The sequence below is a fragment of the Exophiala bonariae genome (genome assembly GCF_035927105.1).
Source record: "Exophiala bonariae strain CCFEE 5792 chromosome Unknown scaffold_41, whole genome shotgun sequence".
Taxonomy (NCBI): Eukaryota; Fungi; Ascomycota; class Eurotiomycetes; order Chaetothyriales; family Herpotrichiellaceae; genus Exophiala; species Exophiala bonariae.
The window spans coordinates 159942-185353 of NW_027042516.1; the positions used below are offsets into that span (position 1 = coordinate 159942).

A 25412-nucleotide genomic window follows, 5' to 3' on the forward strand; every position below is an offset into this window, starting at 1 on the left:
TGTTTGGCTTGAAGATGCTGCTCTTTGCTTCCCAATATTTTTGCGCGACGATGTATTTCTAGAACTTCTGGGGATGGAGACTTTGGAGGAGATACTACGTAATCGACGACACATTGAAAGAACATCGCACGGATGCGGATGCGGATGCTCTTGGCCAGCAAGGAGAACTCCAACGTCGATCCGCATCCGCATCCGTCCCCGACGTCTCCGCTCTCGCCAACTCCCTTCTTCTGCTGGAATCACGTCAACACGGCACAGCACGGAAGAAGAACAGGTTTTTTTAATGGTCTGGGTGATCATATTCCGCAACCCATTACGTGACATAAGTACTTAGTACATCGGTAGTTTTGCGCATTCCTTACACGGCACTCCCCGCCACGAATAGACTGTGAAGTGAGGAGTCGATCTTAGTATTATATGCAATGTGTTTCTATAATAAAATATGTCTTCCATGTAGAGTGTTTACACAATGTAAACTAGTATATAGCCGAAAGTGAAGGATGCGCCATACAGAAGCCAGGACCTAAGCCTACGATTGAAACAAAGAACAGGAGTATTCTTCTGAAAGGCTACCTAGATGAGACTCTAGCTTCATGAGTAAAAGGTTTTCTATCAATATTGGTAGGTTGAAGAGTGGACGAGGGCATTTTGGATGCATGAAATTCGCTCAAGGTGTAAGGTTTACAAATTATGCACAAGGCACAGCGGCTTCTCCGGTCTCATCCCTTGTCTGCTTCAGGAATGGTATCAGAGCCGTTCCACCTGTACCAGCAAGTTGCTGCTTCTCATTTGTACTTGCTTGCTGACCTCGCGTTGATGCGGTGGCCAAATTCAGACCCTGCTTCTCGACAATGTACTCAGCTCGTGGTGATCGTGATGGTGTAATTATGTAGCCTGCAACAATTTGAATGTGAATATTGCGAAAGGCGACAAGAGATTCCACAGCCTGGTTGTATGCATTGCGCACCGTTGCGGTAGTTGTCGGATTCGAAGCATATTGTCGGATATTGCTTCTCTCCGACACGTAGCTCAAGAACTCGCGATGACTCCTTGGCATGTAGTTCCTCATCTCCTACATTTATTAGTATTACCATCTCCGAGAGTATTTGTTCTGTTGAGGCTGACCTGTATGAAACTTCCCGTCTTCGCTGTGTTCGGGTTTGAAGCACCCGTAGCATGATGATCGACGCCAAGGATAATGTCGAACAGCTGGATCAAGGAGCTCTGGGCGTTGCTTCCACCGCTATACTGTCTCCACTGACCTCTCCCATCACCTTCATCGTAGAAGACACCATTGGGCAGACCAGCCGACGCCATGCCTTTGCTTCCGGCCAGAAGTGGGCGGATTACATGGTAAAATACCTGCGGATCACAATGCTCTCGCATCCTGTTAAGGAGGGCACCAAGTTCCGTAATTCCGTGGGTAATTATCTGAAGACACGACTCCAAGAGTTTGTCGTTGCAGTCCTGGACAGCCTGGATACCTTGGAGCATGGCTAAGATCAGTGGACCACCTTTTGCTTCGACGGAGACCGATATCAGGTAGAACCATTCCTCATCCTTCGTGCCAGTCGCTGTCAATGGTGATGTAAGGTTGTCAGGCTCTGTGATGTCACAATCAGGGGATTTCCTCTCCCAATTCCAAAGATTTAGTGTGGAGTAGGTAGCCGTAGGAGGTAGACCTAGGTGTTCAGATGCTTGCAGTAGCGGACGGGAGATCTGAGGTGGAAGTCGCTGAGAAAAACTGTCAGTAGTGCCGTGCACGTTCAATGAGTCCACGAGTATACGAACTTGTGAAGGTTGCTCTCCTCCCCAAAAGTAAGCATGAGCCAGAAATCCGAGAAGTGAATAAGCCCTTTGCCATTCGGCCTCTGAATATAGGTACGTTGTCTCAAGTATCGGTAAAGCATTTACTTTTGATCTGATCTCACGAGAGGCGATTGATTGGGATAGAGTTTTTGCAAGTGTCTCCCAGGGAGCATAATACTGATGTGGCAGCTGCTTCAGGGGTGTATCATCTGGAAGAAATCCATTCTTGGATGACACTCTAAATCTGCGAAGAATATCTTGAGGTCTGTCCTTCATGCTGAGTCGTGACGTAGCGAAATCGTAGGTTGAATGAATATAAGAGATTCGAGGTGTTGCTGAGGTATGGTATCACCAAGACTGAGAGAGTATCTGGAGTCTGTGGGCTCATATTATCACCACCGGTGCCATGGCTCTCAAGACCTGCCCCTGCTGCCAGTGGGCCTTAGCAATCCGGCTCGTAGTGGAAGGCATACTGCGTCAGTATGGGTCCAATGACTGGCATCCTCTAAGCAGAGTGGGAAACGTGGCCGGACACGGATACGGATGCGGGCAAGTTTTGACAGCATTGTTCGGGGCTCACGAGGCCGTCCCGCCGGATGCAAAAAGCTTATTTGAGTCTGCCGATGCAACATAGCTTCGGCTACCCACGGCCTTCCACCGATTATTGCAGGCCTGCAAGTCGCTCGACGTGCTTCATGACCTCATTCCGTGATGGAGCATCAGGCGGTAGGTCCCGAAAACCACCAATCATCCATATTGCCAACAAAGTCTTGGCCAGCGGCGAAGTAGCTTTGTGCAAGTATTGACAATCCTTCGTCCTGAGACGACTCCATGCCAGGTAGCTGCATCTGCGACACAGTCGGAGCAAAGCTCGGAAGACGAGACATGGCGCCAGCTGATCTGGGGTTACTTACTGACGGCGTGACGCCTTCGTGACTGATACGAGTTGGCTCGGGCAGAAGCCTGCTTCTGAGGACTTCCGCAGAATGAGAGTTTCGTCGATGCCAGATAAGCGAGGCACCAAAATATGAGTCGGTGGTTTGTGGAAGCTCGCCAGATGAGGAAGACTCAATGATCTCCCAGAAGAGATTCAAATCGATGAAAATGTTGGGGTTGGGCGAGTTGCTCGCTGCTGAATTGTCAAATGACGTTGAGACTACCTTCTCAAACTGCTCGATCTTGTTTGCCTGTAGGATGGTTAACGTTATGTAAGGTCGGTAGCAGTCGAATGCATGGAGATGTCGACGTACCAGCTGATTACCATATGGCCAGTGCTCACCCATTTCTCGAATGAAAGAGAAGCACTTCTTGAAGCAATCCTGCTTCTCGGATCTCACGGTATGATCATCAGTAAAGCTTTGTTGCAGATATATGGTGGCTGCAATTGCAGCGCAGTGGATCAGGAAGGGGTCGGAAAGCTTGAAGCTTTTCTCTTTGCATAAATCTAGCAAGTGGACAATCCATTCGGTATGTGTCGTAGTGAGGTCCGCAGTATGCTGGAGGAATATCTCAGGAACCATTGTCACTCTGAAATTACGGAGACGCAATGACAAGAGTAGAGGATGGTTGAGTAGGCAAAGAATGGAGTGATATAGAAATTGTAATAACAACCAAGGAGCCCAGAATGCACGATTGCGTTGTAGTTGCTGTGGCTGTTGCTCGGTAAAACGTGATGGTCGAAATCGATATTTGTAGGGCATCCCAGTTTCAATTTCCATCAGTTGTGCCGTAATCTGAGCATATTCGGACTGTGGCGACCAGGCTGGTAGAGCGATGGACTTGCCCCGCCGATGAGCATACCGAGCTGCTCTTTGCCACAGTCCGCTCAGCTGGATAGTGTATGCAACAATACCAAGATCACTAGGTTCGTTGTTAGAGATGCCATTGATCTGAGGCTGTTCAAGTGCAGCATCTGTAATTTCGGAACTAGTCCCAATGGGTTGATCTGGGCTTTGGGGGAATTTTGGAACCCTTTCATCCACGACGAAAGTGAACGAACCAGCTGAGTAGCTGTACAGGTTATGGAGCTGTACAACACTCCAATAGCACCGACGACGTTCCTCAACTGCGTGATCCAAGACATGCCTAGAATACTCAGTAGACAAACCGGAAGACTGGGACAAGTCCATCGCGAGGGATTTATACATGCTTGCCCGCACGACGTTACCATCTATGCTTTACTCAGCCTCTGGCCCTTGAGAATTGGTACCTTGACTTACGATTGAATTCTCTCAAGCTCAGGATGCATAACGATTGAATGGTTGAGAGCTCTACCGGCCCTTGAGAGACCTTTTGCATAACCATCCTCCTTGCCTTGTCAGCACTCTCAACATCGCTCGATGAATTGATCTCATCGGCGACATTGCCCTCTGAGATTGCGAACCGACCAACGAGTGCATGGATTGATAAGAGAAGCTCATTGTCCCTCGATGCAAGCGTCTCCATCAAATACTGCGGAGAGAATAGCGGAAGAGGTTGGCAGTTGGCATAAGTTAGAAACAATTCCGCCGCCGATGATAATTCCTCCCACGATGGCATCCTGCAAACATTGTTAGACTTGGACACTGCCAATTTATTGTTGGGCGATAGTACCTCTGTGGAGTGGGTGTTGCACGAGCAGACGCATCTGGTCGTGAGTAAGGCACAGGGGCTCTAGGCGATGAACGAATTGAAGCGTTTCCCGCAGATCGAGACTGATAGCTGTCCACTTTGTCAGTTGTTGTCATCATGGATGTCGTGTTAAGCAGTTCTTGATCATACTTAAAACTGTTCCGTATCTCGGCAATCTGGGCCTCTAGAGAACTCAATCTCTCCATCTACATAGCATAAGCAAGACTGCTCGTGTGGTAACCTCTGCTCGAGAACCCAACCAGACTACTTACAGTGCTGTTCTGATCACCATTTGGAGACCGCCTCATCATGGGTGGGGTGGCGACGGAATTCATCCTGTGCATTGGACTCATGGTCCTCCTTGCTGGGTCAAACGCATAGTTACAGCGTTGGTTCAGTCTCGCACAGTGAGAGCATACTGGTTTCTCTCCCGGACATCGTGATTTCTTTCGACTATTCGCTTATCAGCTTGCCTTTATCACAAGCCAAAAGACGGGAAGACTTACCGGCATGGCTCACAGGCCTGCCGCGTCCGCTTCGCAGGGCGGTCCGGCGTAGTCATGACATGCTTGCTGATCAATGATCAATAATTAAGATAACGAAACGCGTCAATCCCAATCATGGTGTCAAGGCACTCTATTCACTAACCATAGAATCACTGGCTAGAGCCACAAGCAAAGATTGCAACTCGCGAGGTTGCTATTGCAAGTAAGCGGCGGATGCGGTACGGTGGGACATTAGAGGACTCAGTGGAATATGCGCCGATATGCTCAAAAGTGCGACGTATGATACGATACTTCTTTCGCCTAGAAACTCAATACCTAGCATCCAAAGCCGACAGAAATCACTATCAAAAACATTTTTGTGAGTATTCAGATGGTATCTCGGTACAACAATAGCACCCATACTCCATCGCTACCCTGTCTTCGCCTTGAACCTCAGCCCATATTAACATTCACTCGCTGCAGGTACTATTTCGTTCAGCCATTGAAAAGCTGACGCTGAATTGGTCCCAAGGGTATCCGTTCTGTTCGCTCCAATGATAAGCCATGCTGGACGTGTTTCGTCGTAAACTCGTAATTTCGGGGAACAAATGGCCAACTAGACCATCTGCTTCCCTTGTTTGTCCTTGGGACCGAAGAAGATGTTTATCAGCTCGTTCCTTTGGGGGATACTCCAGATAGCCAGAGTCATGAATGTGAGAGGTGCTGCGATGGCCCAGTAAATCCAAAACTGATCTGACATGTTCCACTGTGTTGCTCCTTGTTCATCGACTGATAGCTCGAAGAAGCTCATGCTGAATACCGTCTTGAAGAATAAGTTAGAATGAAATGTGACCGTCAAATGTGGACATGGATGAGCTTACCGATACAAATGTGGCCGGGAGGAAGGCAAGGGTAACGACGGCGATGGTCTTCATGGATGCACTATCGCTCTTGGCAGCTCGACTGATGCTCATCGTCTCTGAGGCTATCTGAATAGTGGCTTTGCTGTCCCTTTGGACAACTTTATTGAATCCCTGGGAAATGTCAGTATCGAAATCTCAAGTGATGGTCTTGAAGGGAGCGGACCAGATTGATTTCGTTCTGAAGTCGTAATTTCAGCGATTCAGCCCGGCGAAAGAAGTTTCGCAGCATTCTGAGCCAAAATCGCATTTCGTTGTGAGGACAGTTTGGCTTGTCCCCATCGGAAACCCCAGGGCAATCGCATAAGGCGGGATTAATTGTTCTATGACCATTGAGGAGCTCTTGGACGGAGTCGACAGAAACCTCAAGCACTTCACAGATGTGAATCACATGGCGCGCTACTTCATGGAGCTGCTCGAAGTCGAAGTCTGGTGTCTCGGCTTTCACAGATCTTTCCTAAACGTGATAATATGATTCATCAGCAATTGGTGCTCTGTGCGGCCAATTGATCGAACATCAAACTCTTACCATTTCGATTCTCCGTATATGGTCTCGTGCACGCCAGACAGACTCGTCGTACATTTTGACCACTACCCCGACTACGGAGCTTTGGAGAAAAGCAAGTGGCTCTTTGGGTGGATCACTTCTGGTGGTATTGAGAAGCTCGATGAGCTCCGATTGAAAACCAGATGGGGTGTCGAAGCAGAATAAGAGCGCGTCCCCTGTGGTATTATTTGTCGAGTAGACGTAGAAGCTCATCTCGTACCATCTGTACCATTTGTGATCAGGGGAGCCGCTGGGGAGAGGCCGCTCATCCAGCTGTTTGATCAGAAAGTGAAACCACGATGCTATTCAGGATGAATAGTCAGCAACGGCTACACCAGAGATAGAGTCGATGATGAGACCTACTGTTCAATTGCCCACTACTCAGGTTGTGTGTTGCATTGCCAGCATAACCATTAGATTCGTGATGCATTTTATCCCATAATTGAGCAGGATATTTGTAGTGGGAGCTCAGAAGCTCCGTCAGTGATTGGGACTGTTGAAAACGATTCCAGCTTGCAAATCTGAACGAGTTAGGATAAGACTTTGGCAACAGCAAGGAGTATATCGTACATTATCTGAACGCCTGGACGGAGAGGTTTCTGTAGACAATCCAGTCAGCGTGTTCACCTAGCGGTTCTGCATTCGGGAGTCCTGACCTGGAGGAACTCTTCTGGATCATCCTCGCGTTTCTGAAATCGCCCATTGACTTGTACCGTAGTCAGCCTTGGTCACAACCAGGGGGAATTGCTGTGCGGACCTGGAGCATAAACGTTGACTTTATCCATGCGCTGCATTTCGCAAGGTTGATGATGAGTCGTGACGGGCCGCTCCTACACCACTTACCGAGATTTGTGCAGTTGGCGAGAAGATAGGCACGGGAAGTTGCGCTTTAGGAAGACAATTCTCCCTCAATGGAGGCTGAGAGGGATTCATCTCTTCTTAAGGCAGAATCCACTCGAACGAAGGCAGCCAGGTCGAGTATTAGGTCTGCGGCTGTGTGTTTCGCTAGCAGAAAGATAGGTCGCTGAGATTGGTGAAAGTCGAAAAGTAGCGGCATTAGCCCCAGCTTTTCGATTCCCCCTGCGCCTCACTGAAAACGAGACATCATGTGCTACAAACATTTAAACTTTCATAATTGTATCGATCCCAGACGGGTGCCTCGAAGTCAAATCTTTGTAACTGGGTCTCAGATCTGTGGTAGCTACATAGATGTTACCTACCTAGATTCCACTCCCCTTAGCCCGAAAGAATCAGGAGAGAGTTGTCGTAGGTCTATTAGCCACATGGTCAGTACCATTGCCGATCTACAGTGGATTCATGTGCTGACTTTTGGTTTTGCTTCTCATGATAGCTTGTATGATGTGTTCGCTCTGTCCAAGGTAAAGTTGGGTTGCCTGGTACTATCCGGTCAGAGTAAAGGGTTACTGTTTTGTTTTGACGACTATCCTCGAATATCCGAGGATGCACAAAGTCATGTCAGCCTTGTAGTTAGCCGTCCTGCAGGAGCACTACGCGGTCCCTTGCAATTGCCCGAGAAAGCAACAAATAGCTTGTCGCATATCACGTCTGGTGGGGATTAATCAAAGACGTGGAAGGATGGTTGAGAACGAAAATTTCATGTTTCATTTGTACTGCCTATCCACACGCAAGCCCTCAAGAGCGCTGATCGCTTGTTTTCAATCTGCCACTAGATGTTCCCAACCCAAAACACACGATTCAGGGAACAGATGCGGTGAGTCGCAATATTCTCTTCTGAAGTCGGGCCGGCCACTCCGTTTTGTTCGTATTGCGTGAACGGCAGAACACTCGAGGCACCGGAGAGACTGGTAGAAAACAGGTGCCAAAGGACTTTACCCGTCGCATATTAAGATAGTCTAGAAACACCCCAATACAAAACGCCGGGACTAATGCTTTAGATGAAAAGAAGGGCGGCAACGGCACCAACGAGACCGGCCATTGACATAGCAGGTGCAAGTGCGTTTCCTGCATCAGGTTTGCTGGTGCTGGATGTGGCCGAACCTCCACTGGTGGAAGTGGGGTTGCTCTCTGGGTTGGCCTTGCCAGTGATACAAGTGTTGATACCACGGATGACTCCGGCGTCATGTGCTTTGTCGAACAGTTGGCAAATGGTTTGATTTGTAGAGGTGGTCTGAACATTAGATCCGCCGCGAACCTCGGTGATGACCAAGTCGACACTATTGCGCAATTAGTTTTGGCATGATTGAATACCTAGGACTTTTCAACTTACGAATCAAATGTACCAGCGAAATCAAGAGCTCCGACGATGGTCTTGAGCTTGCCGAAGCCGCCAATAGCTTTGAGGTCGGTGTTGTTGGCAATCAAGAAACCACCGCCAATCTGTGTAAGGCTAGGGAAGGACAGGTTGGCCAGGTTGGGGCTGTCGACGAATGCCAATGTACCGCCAGTCTGGGTCAAGTTGGGTGCAGAAAAGGTCTCGAAGGAGTTGGAGTAAAAACCCATGGATCCACCAACGGTGTTCAAGGAAGGCATATCAACCTTGCTCACATTTCGGAAGGTCAAGTTTGCAGCATTCTCCAGATTGGGGAACAAGATCTCCAAATCGCGTCCGTTGGCGGAGAAGGAGATGGCTGTAGTCACGTTCTTCAGAGAGTTGACATTGACAGATGTCAGATATGGGTTATTGTTGATATCGAGACTTGAGACTGCGGTCAGGTCGATTCCCTCAATGTTGTTCAACTGAGTGTTGGAAATGAGGACTGTGTTGGCGCGATCGACTGACTGCGCAAAGTTGAGAGCCTGAAGTGCCGGTAGTCCGACCCAATTGATCTTGTTGATACCAGTAAGGGAATCGAAGCTGAGGGTAGAGAGGATCGTCAGTCCTGTGAGACTGAATGAACCTCCAATCGTGTTTAGCTGATCGGAAGTGATGGCTGTCAATTGAGTTGCGTTGTTGCAAAGCAGATCACCAGAGATCTGTCTAACACCGTTGAGTTGGAGTGTCCCAGAAGCACTAGAGTCAATTGTGACATCTCCTTTGTAGTTGGTGCAGTCTGCGATCTGTTCGGCATCTGCGGAGCTGGCAATGGTGATTGAAGGACCAGCGCAGATATCGGTCGAGGTTTGTGCTAGAAGACCGTGTTAGTCCTGTTTTTCCTCTCAATGTTGTCATGTCTTCTCTTGGTCCAATGGATCTCCAGCCATCGAGACAATTCTCTGGGGACTCAGAAGTGGGAGGAACTCACCGAGGACGGTGCTCGTCAACGCGAGGGCGGGAAGAATGAATTTCGTGAATGCCATTGCGAATTTATGAAAAGCTGGCTAGCTGGAATGAAAGTCAGCACTTGTCATAACAGTGCAAAGAGAGGAGAGGAGACTAGTGAGTCAAAAAATCGAGGATGGGGGTAGGTGATGACGCGGTCGACATGTAGCCATTGGGGTGCAGTGGACGTGCCTGGGAAGGAGCGTAATGGTACTGACCTTGGATGTGATATTAAAAGGCGATAGAAGGAGGGGCCAAGATAGAATCGGCGTGAAGCAGAATCGTAAGAACTTTTGGTGATGGGATGAGAATTAATTTGTTGGGCTCTAGTAAACACGCAACAATATGGTGATGGGAAAAAAGCTTCAGCGAAGGGGAAGCTGATGGTTGTTGCTTAAAATGATAAAATAGAGCAACAACGGCAGGCACGACTTAAACTCCTGGGAGAGAGAATAAGAAATCAACGCGTGGCTGGCTCGTAAGAAGAAGACGAATGCAGCAACAACGATGGTGAGTGTGAAGAAGGGGAGATGGCAGGAGAAAGATGATGGCAGTTCCAGTTTCAGTGGTGAGCTTTTTGGCTCCTGGACTCTCTCGCATGAGAAGAAGGGGAGGAGGCGGCGGAAGGTCAACTGGTGGCTTGAGGCTACGGCTCTGGTGGGGATAACCTGCCACGGCCGATTGGCAGCCGGCATGGATCCAATGCAGGTGCAAGCAATCGCTCAATGGGTCCAATATGGGTCGACGATGCCAGTTTGGCCCGTAGCCCGTGGATGAGTTGATGCCAATTGCCAGGGATGCCGGACCAATTTTCAAGGATTGTTGACGTGTGGAGCGCGATTGACGTGTCAAGAAAAGAAGGAGGCGGTATCGTATTGTCACCACCGGCCTGTGGCAGCCACTCATTCTCGTGTCCCCCCCACTCTCACCACCTTAGGCACGCTCCAGGTACCTCTTTCGCGGCGGCGTGCCAACCCCAAGCTTTCTCTCAGCCACTGATCTTGTCCGCTCGAGAGGCGAGAAACCACAGTACCCTCACGCAAGTTCCAGTGCCAGTCCACCACTACAAAGACTGAGATCTGAGACATTGATATGGATTACACCAGTAGCTTGCCACCTTCAAGCTTTTCATGTCTTGACGACCACTGCGATAACACCATCATCGGCACTTATCTCGCCTACCAACATCAGTATGCATCCGTAATCCGGATTCAATCAATTGTGTTTGTTACCCTACCTAGTTTTACAGCACCTATCATTACGGGGCGGACTACGGAGTATGGAAGTCTTCATCTCTAACTCGTAGATCTGTCGGGACTAGTCTCCGGGCGCGGCGGTGGGTAGGCCAGAAGTGTCAAATCAGACATATCCAAGTAATATCCAAGCGAGATAAACCATCCAACTGCTCCCGCAATCACCTGCACTTGACAAAACACCTTTCAAGGAAGAGAGACATATGATGACATTTCATAATGGAACACTCAGACCCCCAGGGCTCTACTACGTTAGCGTATCATGATGGCTGCACGTGGCTCTCAAGTCTCGACTGTCACAAGTCTGAGATACAACTGTTTTGACGCTCTGACATTGTGTGCTTGGTACTCGGTACATTGAGGCATTCCAACTATTGTGTTGCAGATCATCAGAAGCCAATGTTTCACATTTTGTCCATCACACCACAGGGAGAATTGGACGATTTGATAATCTATCAACTCTTCATCAACACGTTACTCTTGTATAAATTTCATGTGCATGGCACCGATTATAGATGTATGAACGTCGTTTAGTGCGAACTTCCTATACCCACCGACAAATGCTTGTACAAGCCTCTTCAGCTGTGCAGCAATCCTTTACCAGGTAGAGACTGGGAATCTTGCAAGTTGGAAATCGATTTCTCCGTCCGCCACAGGTGTCCCACCATGGCCCCTAGTGCATTATTCGAGTTGACAATACCGAATACCGCTACGATACAGTCGGTCCGGCCTAGGTACCATCCCGTCCGCTAGTAGTAGTACCAAAGTCGTCGGTAGACGCCCACCTCAAGATAACACCATGCTCCTTTCAGCACAACCACTCTCGAGGTGATGGGCTTCAAATTTCCAGAAAGGTCCGCTTACAGACAAACATAGATCTCGACTATGACTTCAACATGGATTGGAGATTCATACTCCATTTCCCATGTGTATCTCATATCACATCATCCATGACAGAGCCGCGAGGAGCCTGAAAAGGCCCATTGATTCTTTATGATTGTTTGGTTCAACTTGGCACTGCCACTGCCAGTCTAGATTCTAGAAAAAGCAAGAAATCTCTGCTGGTCCTGGTCTCACAAACTTTGTTTCACGCCGGCCGCGCAACCTCTTGAGTCTTGACTCTTTTTTTGAGTCTTCACAAAGTTCAACAACCCAAATCTTGGGATCCAAGCCAAGACTGTAGAAACGGGAGGATGCGTACCCGAACATTATGATACCCGTAAAGCCTGAGAGATATGGGGTAATTCAGTGTTGGAGCATCCGTCTGAATAATTGCACGACATGACATGATGGCTTGATTGCTAACGGTTGCCCTGCGAAGTTTCCACACATCTACCCCATCTTGTAACGTGGGCAGCAGTCTTGATCCCAATCGATGCACAATGTCAACAAAGATTTTGGATACGACGACGCGTACTAGGAAATCTGCGCGTCACATGTGGCTTGGCGGATCCGGTGATGCAGATATCTCTTGCCGCTTTTCTTCCTAAGCATGCTGCTTTTACGCATCATCCGATGGCCATCGGTGGGAAGTGCCTCGCCAGATACCTGAGCAGGTGTACCGTGCATGGTGTGAGCTTATCAATATATAACCATGCTGCTAGCAATACTAGCAGAGCCAGGCTCTAGAGTTAGGCCTCAACGAGGCTGAGGAAACATACTGGCAAGATCTCGTCTAACTCTTGGAATCGTGGCTTTGGTTCCCCATATCCTCATCCTCATCTTCTTCTCCACCATCGTCTTCGTCGTCCTTATCGTTCTTACTCTGGTCCTGGTCCTGGTCTTGGTCATCGTCCTCGTCCTTGTCTTCACCCTCACCTCCACCGTTTGCCACCCAACCGGTCTCTAGTCTTCGCCGTTTACCTCCTGATGAAAGAGGATCGGAAGACTTCCTCGCGGCTGACATCTCCACCTCTATCTTTGAGGTAGCTAGCTGTATCCGCGCTTGAGGAGGTGACTGGTTACCGAAAGAGTGTTCGAAGAACCGACCGCTGTAAGTGCGTGTCGGGCCCCTATGGTCGAAAGTCCATATTTCTGTCGCCCTGGCGATACGGCCAGGGGCTTTCTGCATCAAAGAAGTGAGGTAGTCAGCTTCGCCAAGAATAAGAACTCTCTTGCTTCCATCTGCTGTCTCCTTGCAATCGTACGGTTGTTCGTAGTCAAGACAATCGAGTCGGCGGTCTAGCCAAACGATATCCAAATGGTTGACGAGAGCGTTATAGTTCGAATAACGTGCATGAGACTCCCATTGCTGAACCCACTCAAGAATGCTCCTCAGGCCTAGAGTGCGGTCGACAGTATTGCAGCAGCTAGACTTCAGGCGGTCGTCGGGCCGAATCCAGATTCTTAACCATGCCGACGCTCTTCTGCAAATAGAAAGTGCGGTATGAATAAGAGGCAGGCAAGGGGAGCAGTATATGAAAAGCTCAACGAGGGGAAGCCTTTTGCTGAGATAGCCAATTGGCGAATCTGTGTCTTGCCTTTTCGACAATCCACCAAGGACTCCGTATTCCGCCTTTATAAGCATTGCCCTCATGTCGATTAGGTTGTCGATTCGATGCCCTAGAGTGTGGAAGCCAACATCATTTCTAGAAGAGACATCCCAATGGGGGATTTGATGGACATCAAGTGAACCATCAGCGACTTGGGATCCAAGCAGACGGATGTCACATGGGTGCTCAGTGTGCAATTTAGGGCACTTGTTGGTAAGGACAACATAGTTGATGCTTTCCTCTACTTCTGACCAAAGCAGATCTGCAGTCCTGTGAGCATGAACATGAAACTTTTCATAGGAGTCAAATATCGCGCATACCTATACCCGAGTCTTCCTTCTGGAATGACTGTCTACCGGTGGAGTGATTCGACCATGTAGCATCTTCTACATCTCTCAGATGCTCTTCCACAGTTCTGCGATCGACCGTTCCAGCCTCTGTCAATGCCCGTACAGAGGCGGCTGCCTGCGAGTATCTCCGATATGAGTCCTCTGTAGCTTCTTCGATGATGTCTAAATGCGCTATATCGAGGATCGATTCGATATCTTCGATAATGACCCTATCTTGAACCTCTCGAGCGACCTTGAATAGCTCGAAGAGATTGTCGATGAAGTCGCTCAGGTCATTGATTAGCGACTGAAACTTCTCCCGCTCGTATATCGCCCACTTTGTCCTCAGGAGCTTTCCTGTGGTCTTTGTGGCCAATTTTGATGCGTTCCTGGTCCAAAATCGACTCGCAGATGTTCGAAACACGGCAAGGCTCTTCGAACTCACATAATCGACAGCCTTATCCAATGAAGAGTCCGGGTTTCGCACTCCATACGAGGCTCGCAACTTTTCCGAGTCTGTCAGGAGACTCTCGATCTGGGATAGGATCCGTTGAATGAGTCCGACCACACGCTTGTCGAGAAGCCTGTGGTCTTGGTGGCTTGCTGAGAACATACCAACCTGATCACCCCAGATTAAGAGCCTTGTTTTTTCGATATCCAATTTGAGCAACACGACTTCAACCTCTCTGTCCGCGCGCTGGGCAAGTTTAAAATAGGCAAACGCATCCACACATGAGCCGAAGAGACCTGCCACTCCGATTAGAAAAGCTGGGACCTCGACTCCAGACATAGCAAATGGCAATTTTTGCGTATGCAGAAGAAAATCAAGCAACGAGATCGGTTAGATGAGTGACAGAAAATAATGTTGGATCACAGGATAAGGGTGGACGATCGGTTCCAGTAGGCATATTGCAGCCAGTATAGCAAATATGACGAGAGATCCATTTGATTGATATGAGTAAGAGATAAGTTCCTAAAGATACTCAGCCATTTCGATAGAAGATGGGAACCATAAATTTCTGCTCTTCGTTCTTGCGAGCCTAAGCCCCAAGACAGGTGGCAGGGCGAACCGTTCTGCGCCTTGCTGGCAGGGAGGTTGCAGTTCAACAGGCGGCGAAGCTGCAGCCCAAGAAACCAGTTATATCACCTTGTGGCTTGCATGGATGTCTGGCAAGCCATCGAGCTTCCCCGAAACGGGGATCGGGAGAACTGACCAGGCTTTGCAGTCCCAATTCTCATAACCCCGTTCAGCCACATTGTGGCCATACTGGCTTGTGCTTATTGTTCAACAAGAACACACTTTGTTCGAGGTACTGCTCGTTTAGAACCTGCATTGTTCCGGCGGCTCGCACAACGCATGCGATGGTTGATCAGAGGGGGCCTTCGCAGGATGGTTTCACGAAAGTAGTGGCCTACTGGAGAGCTTCTCGGCAATAGCAATACTTCGTGGGATAGGCGAAACAATAAGAACTGAAACCAAGCTGGGGAGCTCTACAAATGGTCTGCAGCCTTGCTGATATCGGGCATACCGTGCTCTGCGCTCCCTTGAATAGCCCGAATATGCCATAAACAAAATATTTCTCGATCGATGAAAATTGCATTCATAGCAATTGACCGTTCCAGAACCCGATGTACTTTAGATAGTACTGTAGGTTCATGAGCTCAAACTTCCAAATGTGAGGACTTCAAGGAATTCAACGCCGCTATTACCTCTTCTCATGTGGACGAATCACCGGTCGTGAGACGGCGTAATATCGATGGCTTACATCAGCCGTTGCTCCTTTCTTCTTGGCAGACAAGGCAGCAGACCTCCTTTGGGGCATGAACTAGGCCCGGGAGGGAGGATCTGAAATACCAGAGGTCTGCGTCATGGTACTGCTACCCGTGGACCTCAATTCTGTATCTCCAAGCTTCGAGTCAAATCAATTCCATGCAGCATTGCTCTCAAGCTTTCCCAGTACCAAGTACCTGAATTAGCACACCCAAACTTTCCAGTGTCTGCTGCCGCGGCTGTACAGAAGTGTCTCCCAGTTGCTAGAGCGATTGAGACCTAATGTACCTTGGATGATCGTTCGTTCTTTCCTGAACATGTCACTTCGCAGATCGGGAAGAGTGTCTTCGGCCACTGCCTCGCCTCTCCCACAAGCATCATCAATTGACACTCCTATCAATGGGCAGAGGAAGCGGGCGGCATCTTCATTAGGCCGTGAGACCAAGGCCAAGAAGCCCAAATCAAAGCCAGCAGACAGTCCCAATGGTGCCGACAATGGCCAGCCAACATTCAAAGTCCCGGAACCCCCAGTGACTCCCTTGAGAAAGAGTAGAAAAGTATCAACTACGTCTAACAAGAAACCGCCACCACTGACCCCAACGCCCAGTCTGGTTGCCGTCATCCGTGCGGGCTACAGTTCCGCTGACATTGACGATGCGACTCCGCCACCAGACCGACCAGTCGAGCCGCATGTGACTAATGCCACACTGGTGACACCCGGTGGTACACAGTCGGTCGCGTACACCGACGCATTGCCCGACTCTACGCCATCAAAAACTGGACTTCCGAGGCCCACGGCCACGACAAATACGTTGCTCGAGAAAGCATGTGCACATTTGATCAGTGTCGATTCACGCATGAAACCACTGGTTGAGAAGCATCATTGTCACGTGTTCTCCGCCAAAGGACTGGCCGAGCACATTGATCCTTTTCGATCGTTGTCTAGTGGCATCATGGGACAACAGGTTTCCGGGGCAGCTGCCAAGTCAATCAAGAACAAGTTCATTCTACTGTTCCATGAGGAAGGACAGGATCCCGAGACGGCCAAGTTCCCCACTCCCGCACAGGTGGCAGCCACAGATATCACACGATTACGTACTGCTGGATTGTCACAACGGAAAGCCGAGTACATCCAAGGCCTCGCGGAGAAGTTCAACACAGGAGAACTGACAGCTGACATGCTGATGAAAGGCACAGACGAAGAGGTGATGGAGAAACTCATTGCGGTCCGAGGTCTGGGCAAATGGAGCGTGGAAATGTTTGCATGCTTTGGCTTGAAAAGAACCGACATTCTTTCAACTGGTGACCTTGGCGTGCAGCGTGGAATGGCGGCTTTCTTCGGCAAAGATGTCAAGAAGCTCAAGGCCAAGGGCGGCAACAAATGGAAATACATGTCGGAGCAAGATATGCTGGATAAGTCGGCGCCGTTTGCGCCATATCGAAGTCTTTTCATGTGGTATATGTGGAGAGCAGAAGATGTTGACGTGGACGTCTTGGGCACGTTGTAAAAGGTGTATTCATAGGAGCATTCTTTCGATATATGTACAACAGCAACCTATTGTGACGACTCCCCGGTTGTCCCGACTTCGAGTTTCCCGCATTTCTTTTTTTTTCCTTTTTGGTTTTCGTCAACGCTTAAAGTGTAAACTCTAGTTTCGAGGTTTGACGGTCATGGACTCCAGATCTGCACGTTCCTTGTTCTCAGCTTCGATCGCTTGAATGATGGGGCTCAAGTATCGAACGTCCTGTCCGGAGTTAGTACCCAGCCTTGTAGGTCATGTCTTCGTTGTTCGCTTACGTCCTCGGGTTTCGTTTGTTCTTCTACGGGTAGTAGTTGATGAGCTAATGAGCACTGTAGAAGCCGTTAATATGTAACCACGTGCGAAAATCATTTTCATCCCTGCCCTACCTGGAAAGCTCTTCTCAGACGGAAAACGCGGTCGTATGCTTCTTTGGGAGGGAGTCGTTTGAGTGCCAGCTGGACGGTGTCGTTCTCCTCGGGGATCAAATCATCGAACCTCAAGCCTAGAATATATATCAGCTTGCACTTAGGGAGCCCATTCGCATAGCGTCGTACCTAGTCGTCTGTAACCGGCAGCATTGGCGTACCATTCGGCGAAGGGCTTCATCCAACTTAGGAGCCATGGGCGCTTGAGAATATAAGGAGCCAACGAGGGACCAGACATGTTGACTTGTGAGGAAGGGTGAGGATTGAAGTGCCAGGTGGGTGTGGAGAGAAGCAAGGCAAGTCGTAGCCACTCTTTTGAATCTCTCGAGTTGCAGCTTTCTCCTTTGGAGCTTCAACTTGTCATGATAATCCTGCGTTTCTGACTGGTGGTTGGTACGAGGTGCGAGAAGGGTAAGTCTGGCGAGGGTACGGCGAAGTATACAGACTTTTATACGGAGAAACACAATCCCAGAAATAGCATTGGAGCTCTTCCCCCTTTGTACGAATGGCAGGCACGAGGCCAACTCTCGTACTCGTCTCCCACACTTTTGTCATCCCCCCATTCCCATCATAACTTTACCCAAGTTGTACTCGCCAATTCTCATCACTTCCAACCCAAGCATTGCATTACATACCGCTCCAACTCTGAACTCCTCACCTCAACGAACACAACAGCTTCATTCTCATTCAACTTTCAAGTATAGCTACTTCTCTATTTGTAATACCATTCAACCTGAGCCCGGTCGTCTTATCCATCCCTTCTTCATGGCTTTCCTCAATCGCTGACAGGCGAGCTGCGTTGGCTGCAGCCAAACCCCGCAGTTCTTCGACGTCCGCCCGACGGTGCAGCGGAGCGAACATCCTTTACACAAACCTACGTCCTCGTACCTTTCTAAGCTACTCTTGATACTCCAGTATCCTCCTCTGTACCACTTTACTCCGAGAAAATCGATCCCTTCACCATGCCCTCGTCATCCGGCCTAATGCAATTGTTCTGATCCGTCGTCATTGCTCCAAAGAATGTCCTACGAGCGAGATCCTGAACAAACTCCGGCTATTCTATCTCCCCAATATGCTTCTCCGAACGACAAATCCATCCCAAACACCCCCACTACTATGTCTCCCCCTAGTGCGAGAGACTCTGTCGTCGCCCGATTTCAGATACACTCGGCACAGATTCCGAAGGCGTGGATCTCTCCCATCTGTGGAGCTGGCGCCGGTTTTGCGTCCGGCATTGTCACCTGCCCTTTAGATGTTATTAAGACAAAACTGCAAGCCCAAGGTGGCTTTGCGACCAGATCATCCAAAAACCCATACGCCAAATCCTCACACATCTACAAGGGCGTTATCGGAACTGGTCGCGTGATATGGCGCGAAGATGGTATTCGGGGAATGTACAGAGGGTTAGGCCCGATGCTGTTGGGTTACCTACCTACATGGGCTGTTTATTTGACAGTCTATGAAAACACCAGAGAATTTTGGTACGATACTTGTGGAAGCTGGTGGATTGCTCGATGTTACTCATCCTTGACCGCTGGCGCGTGCTCGACCATTTTGACCAACCCGATATGGGTCATCAAGACCCGTTTGATGTCTCAAAGCAGCAGATCTGCCAGTGATGGGATGCGTGCCCCTTGGCATTATACTTCAACTCTGGATGCTGCAAAAAAGATGTACCACACTGAGGGAATTCAGTCCTTCTACTCAGGTCTGACTCCCGCTCTTCTTGGACTGACACATGTCGCTGTTCAATTTCCACTTTACGAGTACTTCAAGATGAGGTTTACTGGCTATGGAATGGGAGAGCATCCTGCGGAGGACAGCGGAGCTAATTGGGTTGGTATCTCGGCGGCCACTTTTCTCAGCAAGATATGTGCCAGCACTGCAACCTATCCCCACGAAGTACTTCGAACCCGTTTGCAAACTCAACAACGGAGAGGTTTGTCATCCAGTGATGGGCTCCAAGTGAAAGCACGCTATACAGGTATCCTACACATGTCTCGAATTATCTTAGCAGAAGAAGGCTGGCGAGCATTCTATGCTGGAATCGGGACCAATCTCATCCGTGCCGTCCCGGCTGCGATGACTACCATGCTTACTTATGAGTGGCTACAAAAGACCATTCGCCACTCTCAGGAAGTCGGTGCCGAATTGGCAAAAACCTCCGAGGAATACCGCAGCTGACCCTTCGACAAGCATTCGTTTCTGGAGTGAAATCTCCAATTCTGGTCAAAAGAGGGTGCGAGGAATAACTTTGACCTGATGCTGGTTGAATGTGCTGCGATATTTCCAGCCCAAACAGCCTTAGTGTCAGTATTCCAGACTTGTTTGGTCTTTCTCTGAATGAGAAGCTTCGGAAGCTCGGATAGGTTAAGAAGAGGCATGCAATACTATACAAACAATGTATCGGCATATCTAGGGGAAATGCCCGGACGACAGGCAGGTTCAGATAGAACGAAACACCGGCGGATAAGGAAGAAACAATACCCTCAGTGAGGCCTAGAGCTACTGATTGAATCACGAACATTATATGGAGTCACTTTTGTACTATTTGGCAGTGCGATCCAATGGTTGGACTCCGCCCTTTCTAGAGCGTATCTCGCAACATTATGGCCATTAGCAATGACAGGAGGAGGCATAAGTTTGATTTCCCACAAATACATTCACCAGGTCAGCAATGGTAGTATGCCTAATCCAGGGAGGAACTCAAACCACCACTTCTGGAGACCTCTAGATTCTCGTAGCCGGCGATTTCAATCATATGATAGATTCAAACTTTCTGCACGTATGGTAGCTCCCTAGTCCTAGCAGACAAGCAACAGATTCCCCGATTTACTCAGCAATCCAAGCACGAGGTCAGTGGGGGGCAATGTGGGTTGAACTTGGAAGCTCCGAAGCTTGTCCAATGCAAGACAAATGGGCGAACACCCGTGCAGAAAGTACACCGCATTTCTCGCTGGCATGGCAGGACGAAGGTACGAGGGCATACCATACCAATAGAGCTCTGCATTTCCAATGGAGGGGGGTGTCCGTATCTTTCCTCCATCTGATGCTGAGGATGAACGAATGAGCGCCTTACCATCTCTGTTGCTGGGGTTCTTTCAGAACATAATCCCGTGCGTGGATCGTGCTGGCCATGGCATGGCAGGTTGTAGGGAAGGAATAATGAATGAAAGCCCTACTCCGCAGGACTGTACAAAAGGTCCAGGATGACGGGGCCGGGGGGATGCTGTCAGGCCAGACGTCTTATCGTCCCCCCCCCTCACTTTCACTCGCACTCACAGACACACCGCCCTTTGGGGCGTTGGATCCGTGGAGTGGAAGAGGAAGTGAAGGTGAAGTTCGGATAGGACGAGTCCGACGTAGCGAGGGAAGGGACGGAACACGGAGCTGAGGAAAGGGGTGAAAATAAGAAACAGAATAGATATGGTTTGTACGTATGTATTTTCATTACAGCATTCGCATTCGCATCCTAATCGACCTTATGATATCCTAGGCGATTACATCCCATTCCTCTCCATGTGGTCAGCCCGTGTCAGTACTGTAGGAAGGATTCACCTTCCCCACAATACACGGTACGTACATGGGTAATCACGACACGTCAAGTCCTCCATCCCATTCCATTCATCGACATTGACCACTCCGCAGCAAGTAGAACCACCTAGTAGATATTGAACAGGGGAGGTACGTAAAGTACTAATAGCAACCCAACGCCAGGTTAGGGAAACATTTTTCACACAAAGAACGCCGGTTTCCTGATGTCTAACACAACTCGGAGACTTTCTGATTTCCAAGTCATGCTCTATCCGCTGCACATCTCACATGCTTCTTTGTTCTCGATGGAACCTGGAAGGGGGATAACATGTTAGCTTCGAGCTCTCGGTGACGATGACCTCAAGAAAATTCAAGGATAGGGTAGGGATACTTACAAGCTAGCACCTTCTGCGCGTAGATATCGCCCTCTCGCTCCTCTGAGTCGCTCTCTTGATCTTCAACCTGAACCTTCTTCAAAGCTCGGCTTTCGAGACTCTCCTCAACATCAGGGGTGCCAACGGGGTCTGTAGGGAGAACCTTGGGGCTGGGCTCTTCGGAACTGATGCCGTCGGAGAGACGGGTCTTTGCAAGTTTTGACACGAGTTGCTTGTCCTCACTTGATGGGGGTGGTGTTGATGTGGGGGTTGGGATACCATTCAACTGTGTGGCGGAGCCATTGTTGAAGCTTGATGTCTTGTTTGCGTACATTGGGCGAGGAGACGAGTTATAAGTCTGACCAAAGCCGATGGAAGTGCGCTTTTTGGGAGCAGATCGCTCACGAGCAACGTTCTTGTCTTCGACCTTGAGCTGTTCTTGATCGACGGTGAATTGAATAGGGGCAGTGGCGGCCATGGTACGCAGGTAGTACATGCCAGTCTTCAGACCCATCTTCCATCCTGCGAAATGCATGGATGTGATCTTACCCATGGTGGGTTCCTTGAGATGGATGTTCAAGGATTGGGACTGATCGATGAATGCACCACGGTCAGCGGCCATTTGGAGGATGGTACGTTGACTGATTTCCCAGACAGTCTTATACAGAGCCTTGATGTCAGCTGGAATGTTGGGAATGTTCTGGACCGAACCACCATCAGCGATGATGCGATTCTTCATGTTGTCTGACCATAGGCCGAGATCGACCAGATCTTTGAGCAGCCATGGGTTGACAACCTGGAATTCTCCTGCCAACACACGTCGAGAGTAGATATTTGATGTGTATGGTTCGAAGCATTCGTTGTTGCCCAAGATCTGTGACGTAGACGCAGTAGGCATAGGTGCGACCAACAAAGAGTTACGAACACCATGCTTGGCAATGTCTGCCTTCAAGCTGTCCCAATCCCAGAGATCTGTAGGAGTGACCTTCCACATGTCATATTGAAGGATACCTTTGGAGACAGGGCTGCCCTCATATGTCGAGTAGGGTCCGTGTTCTTGAGCCAATTGGCAAGATGCAGTCAAAGCACCGTGGTAGATGGTCTCAAAGATTTGGATGTTGAGTTGACGAGCTTCTGGTGAGTCAAAGGGCAGTCTGAGAGCAAGGAAAGCATCAGCAAGACCCTGGACACCCAGACCGATAGGTCGGTGTCTCATGTTGCCCTTCCGGGCTTCTTCAACAGGGTAGTAGTTGATGTCGATGACCTTGTTCAAGTTGCGAGTGACAACCTGGACGACCTCATGAAGACGGCCGAAGTCGTACTCTCCACGGGCTTGGTCAACGTAAGTGGGAAGAGCAAGTGAGGCAAGATTGCAAACTGCAACCTCATCAGGAGCTGTGTATTCGACAATCTCAGTGCAAAGATTGGAGCTGCGAATGGTTCCCAGGTTCTTCTGGTTGCTCTTCTCGTTGCAAGCGTCCTTGTAGAGCATGTATGGAGTACCAGTCTCAGTCTGGGCTTCGAGGATGGCATACCACAACTTCTGAGCCTTGACAGTCTGTCGGCCCTTGCCTTCCTTTTCGTATCGTTCGTAGAGAGCCTCGAACTCCTTGCCATAAACATCAGCAAGACCAGGGCATTCGTGTGGGCACATTAATGTCCAGTCTTGGTTCTTCTCCACACGTTTCATGAAGAGATCAGGAGTCCAGAGAGCATAGAAGAGATCACGAGCACGGACTTCTTCTTTGCCATGGTTCTTTCTCAAGTTCAGGAAGTCGAAGACATCGGCGTGCCATGGCTCCAAATAAACAGCAAAGGCACCAGGGCGTTTGTTACCACCTTGATCGACATAACGAGCAGTGTTATTGAAGACACGAAGCATGGGAATCAGACCGTTGGAAGTTCCGTTGGTACCTGCAATATAGGAGCCAGTGGCACGAATGCAATGGGCGTTGAAACCAATACCGCCAGCAGTCTTGGAGATCATGGCACATGTCTTGAGGGTGTCATAAATACCATCAATGCTGTCTGATTTCATGTCAATCAAGAAGCAAGATGATAGCTGGGGTTGAGGAGTGCCAGCATTGAAGAGTGTTGGTGAAGCGTGAGTGAAGTACTTCTGGGATAGAAGGTTGTAAGTCTCGATGGCCTTTTCGACATCATCTCCGTGAATACCAACGGCAACACGCATGAGCAAGTGTTGGGGTCGTTCTGCAGTTTGCTTGCCAATCTTAAGCAAGTATGATCTTTCCAGAGTCTTGAAGCCAAAATATTGATAGTTGAAGTCTCGGTCATAGACAATGGCCGAGTTCAGCTCTTCAGCATGTCTCATCACGCATTCATACGTCTCTTGAGAGATCATGGGGGAGAGTTTCTGAGTCTTGGGGTTGACATAGTGGTAAAGATCTTGAATGACCGAGGAGAACTGTTTCTTGGTCTGCTTGTGTAGATTTGATACAGCAATACGTGCTGCGAGGATGGCATAGTCAGGATGGGTGACTGTCATATATGCTGCAGTCTCTGCGGCCTGGAGAAAAGAGTTAAATTTGCTCGTCGCCACAGGAAACGGCAGTGTACTTACAAGATTGTCGAGTTCGACGGTGGTCACGCCCTGGTAGACACCTGAAATGACCTTCTGAGTAATTGCAGCTGCATCCACATGTTCGGGATCAAGACCATAACACAGTCTTGAGACACGTGCGGTGATCTTGTCGAACTGAACGCGTTCCTTGCGTCCATCTGTAAAAATTTGTCAGCGTCAGATCTCGACGTCAAGGAGATGTTATGAGAGAGTGCTTGTTGCTCAAGACACTGTCGTAGATGGCTATATCTTACCTCGCTTGAACACAAACATCTCGTGGCTTTATTGAGGATCGGCTTCAATGGTACAACACTGTCAAGGATGATCGTAAGATGGGTGTGGCGAGGTGAAGGTCGGAGTCCTCTTGAAATAGGAATCAGTGTACGCCCTCGATTATAAATTGAAGAGATAGTCGCTGAGGAAACCCCAGGCAGCAATAGCAAAGAAGAGGGTGTGATGTAGTAGGAGTGAAGCAGGAACGAGGATGAGGGTCAAAACATTCAACATATATGGGGGGCACTAAGTCGAAAGACGCGCCTTTGGCACGCGTTCGCGTTGAGTCCCATTTCCCACTTAATAATTGAAATGGGCGGCTGGCCGGTGTCGGAAAAATCCAAACCCCGCTGCACAGGCCATGCCAAGTCTCAATTCCCCTCTCGTTCTACCACCTATTTTCGCGTCTTTCCAGGCCTGCCTTCAGGCACTAAGTACCTAGGTATCTTGGTACCTAAGTAGGTAAGTATCCCGCTCATTGGGAGCCTTATTCCTTGAGCATAAGTATGGGCATCGCGCAGTGATCACTTGACTGCACGGCCAAACATATCAACACTTTACTAATCGCCAGCAGTCTCTCTAAATTAGAAGACCGATAATCGCAGAAAGCCAACTTTGGCCCAATGACGTAATTTCAGAGTCCACTTAGCTAGGTACCTGGGCCGCGGTGCACGAGCGCGTTTTGGTGCTCTCCTCGCAAGGCTGACAAATGGACAATTCCAGGGCACGAATTCGGGCAAGACAATGCGAAAAAGGAGCATGGTAATGAATTTAACACGGAACCCATTTTCACACTTTCCAGTGCCATTTCAGCACCCTCTGCACAAGAAGAATCCACGTGAAGCGGGTGCTGTCTTGGTGGCTTATGAACTCGACTTCACACCCTATTGAAAAGGGAATATGATATGCCGGGATTCAGTGTCTATTGTTAAGAGGACTGGGTTTTTTGGGGGGAACAAGAGTACGGCTAGAGCACTATGTTAGCAATACAATAGCGCCGCAACGCGGAGGAGACTGTGCAGTTGGGAGCCTTGTACAACTCCTACTCTATCCAAGGACGATTCCTCCCAAAGACCTGGTTTGTCCTCTCCGTATTAGTTTTGACCTATATCGCGTATCAGTCGTATCACTGGAGCCCAATATTTGATTTGATCCTCTATGTGAAACGCCGTGTCGAACGAGACACCCCACTACGAACTAGGCGGTGCCGCTTCGGGCGCGGAAGCTGAAAACTGGGTCTTCTGG

The 25412-nt window shown here is 49.2% G+C and overlaps 9 protein-coding genes across 9 annotated transcripts; 2 read left to right on the forward strand and 7 right to left on the reverse strand.

Annotated features, from left to right (window-relative positions):
* Positions 1 to 688: 688 nt before the first annotated feature.
* Positions 689 to 2085, reverse strand: LTR84_010326 (uncharacterized protein; the record flags this gene model as incomplete). Its single annotated transcript, XM_064853863.1, has 2 exons — positions 689 to 1072; positions 1126 to 2085. The coding sequence occupies 2 exons, from the start codon at positions 2083 to 2085 to the stop codon at positions 689 to 691; spliced, it is 1344 nt and encodes a 447-aa protein (XP_064700598.1).
* Positions 2086 to 2528: 443 nt separating this feature from the next.
* Positions 2529 to 4730, reverse strand: LTR84_010327 (uncharacterized protein; the record flags this gene model as incomplete). The annotated part of the gene is made up of 5 exons (XM_064853864.1): positions 2529 to 3894; positions 3955 to 3979; positions 4029 to 4348; positions 4402 to 4625; positions 4692 to 4730. 5 exons carry the CDS (start codon positions 4728 to 4730, stop codon positions 2529 to 2531), a joined length of 1974 nt encoding a protein of 657 aa, XP_064700599.1.
* Positions 4731 to 5520: 790 nt separating this feature from the next.
* Positions 5521 to 7165, reverse strand: LTR84_010328 (uncharacterized protein; the record flags this gene model as incomplete). Its single annotated transcript, XM_064853865.1, has 8 exons — positions 5521 to 5727; positions 5786 to 5938; positions 5991 to 6281; positions 6354 to 6673; positions 6735 to 6892; positions 6942 to 6970; positions 7028 to 7077; positions 7129 to 7165. 8 exons carry the CDS (start codon positions 7163 to 7165, stop codon positions 5521 to 5523), a joined length of 1245 nt encoding a protein of 414 aa, XP_064700600.1.
* A 1118-nt stretch (positions 7166 to 8283) lies between these two features.
* LTR84_010329 (uncharacterized protein) lies at positions 8284 to 9650 on the reverse strand (the record flags this gene model as incomplete). Its single annotated transcript, XM_064853866.1, has 3 exons — positions 8284 to 8566; positions 8620 to 9478; positions 9596 to 9650. 3 exons carry the CDS (start codon positions 9648 to 9650, stop codon positions 8284 to 8286), a joined length of 1197 nt encoding a protein of 398 aa, XP_064700601.1.
* Positions 9651 to 12540: 2890 nt separating this feature from the next.
* Positions 12541 to 14476, reverse strand: LTR84_010330 (uncharacterized protein; the record flags this gene model as incomplete). The annotated part of the gene is made up of 2 exons (XM_064853867.1): positions 12541 to 13145; positions 13678 to 14476. 2 exons carry the CDS (start codon positions 14474 to 14476, stop codon positions 12541 to 12543), a joined length of 1404 nt encoding a protein of 467 aa, XP_064700602.1.
* A 1298-nt stretch (positions 14477 to 15774) lies between these two features.
* Positions 15775 to 16965, forward strand: LTR84_010331 (uncharacterized protein; the record flags this gene model as incomplete). The annotated part of the gene is made up of 1 exon (XM_064853868.1): positions 15775 to 16965. The coding sequence occupies one exon, from the start codon at positions 15775 to 15777 to the stop codon at positions 16963 to 16965; it is 1191 nt and encodes a 396-aa protein (XP_064700603.1).
* A 141-nt stretch (positions 16966 to 17106) lies between these two features.
* On the reverse strand, positions 17107 to 17643 carry LTR84_010332 (uncharacterized protein; the record flags this gene model as incomplete). The annotated part of the gene is made up of 4 exons (XM_064853869.1): positions 17107 to 17202; positions 17256 to 17309; positions 17367 to 17482; positions 17535 to 17643. The coding sequence occupies 4 exons, from the start codon at positions 17641 to 17643 to the stop codon at positions 17107 to 17109; spliced, it is 375 nt and encodes a 124-aa protein (XP_064700604.1).
* A 782-nt stretch (positions 17644 to 18425) lies between these two features.
* Positions 18426 to 19589, forward strand: LTR84_010333 (uncharacterized protein; the record flags this gene model as incomplete). The annotated part of the gene is made up of 1 exon (XM_064853870.1): positions 18426 to 19589. The coding sequence occupies one exon, from the start codon at positions 18426 to 18428 to the stop codon at positions 19587 to 19589; it is 1164 nt and encodes a 387-aa protein (XP_064700605.1).
* A 1710-nt stretch (positions 19590 to 21299) lies between these two features.
* On the reverse strand, positions 21300 to 24167 carry RNR1 (ribonucleotide-diphosphate reductase subunit rnr1; the record flags this gene model as incomplete). Its single annotated transcript, XM_064853871.1, has 2 exons — positions 21300 to 24052; positions 24149 to 24167. The coding sequence occupies 2 exons, from the start codon at positions 24165 to 24167 to the stop codon at positions 21300 to 21302; spliced, it is 2772 nt and encodes a 923-aa protein (XP_064700606.1).
* Between the last annotated feature and the right edge of the window lie 1245 nt (positions 24168 to 25412).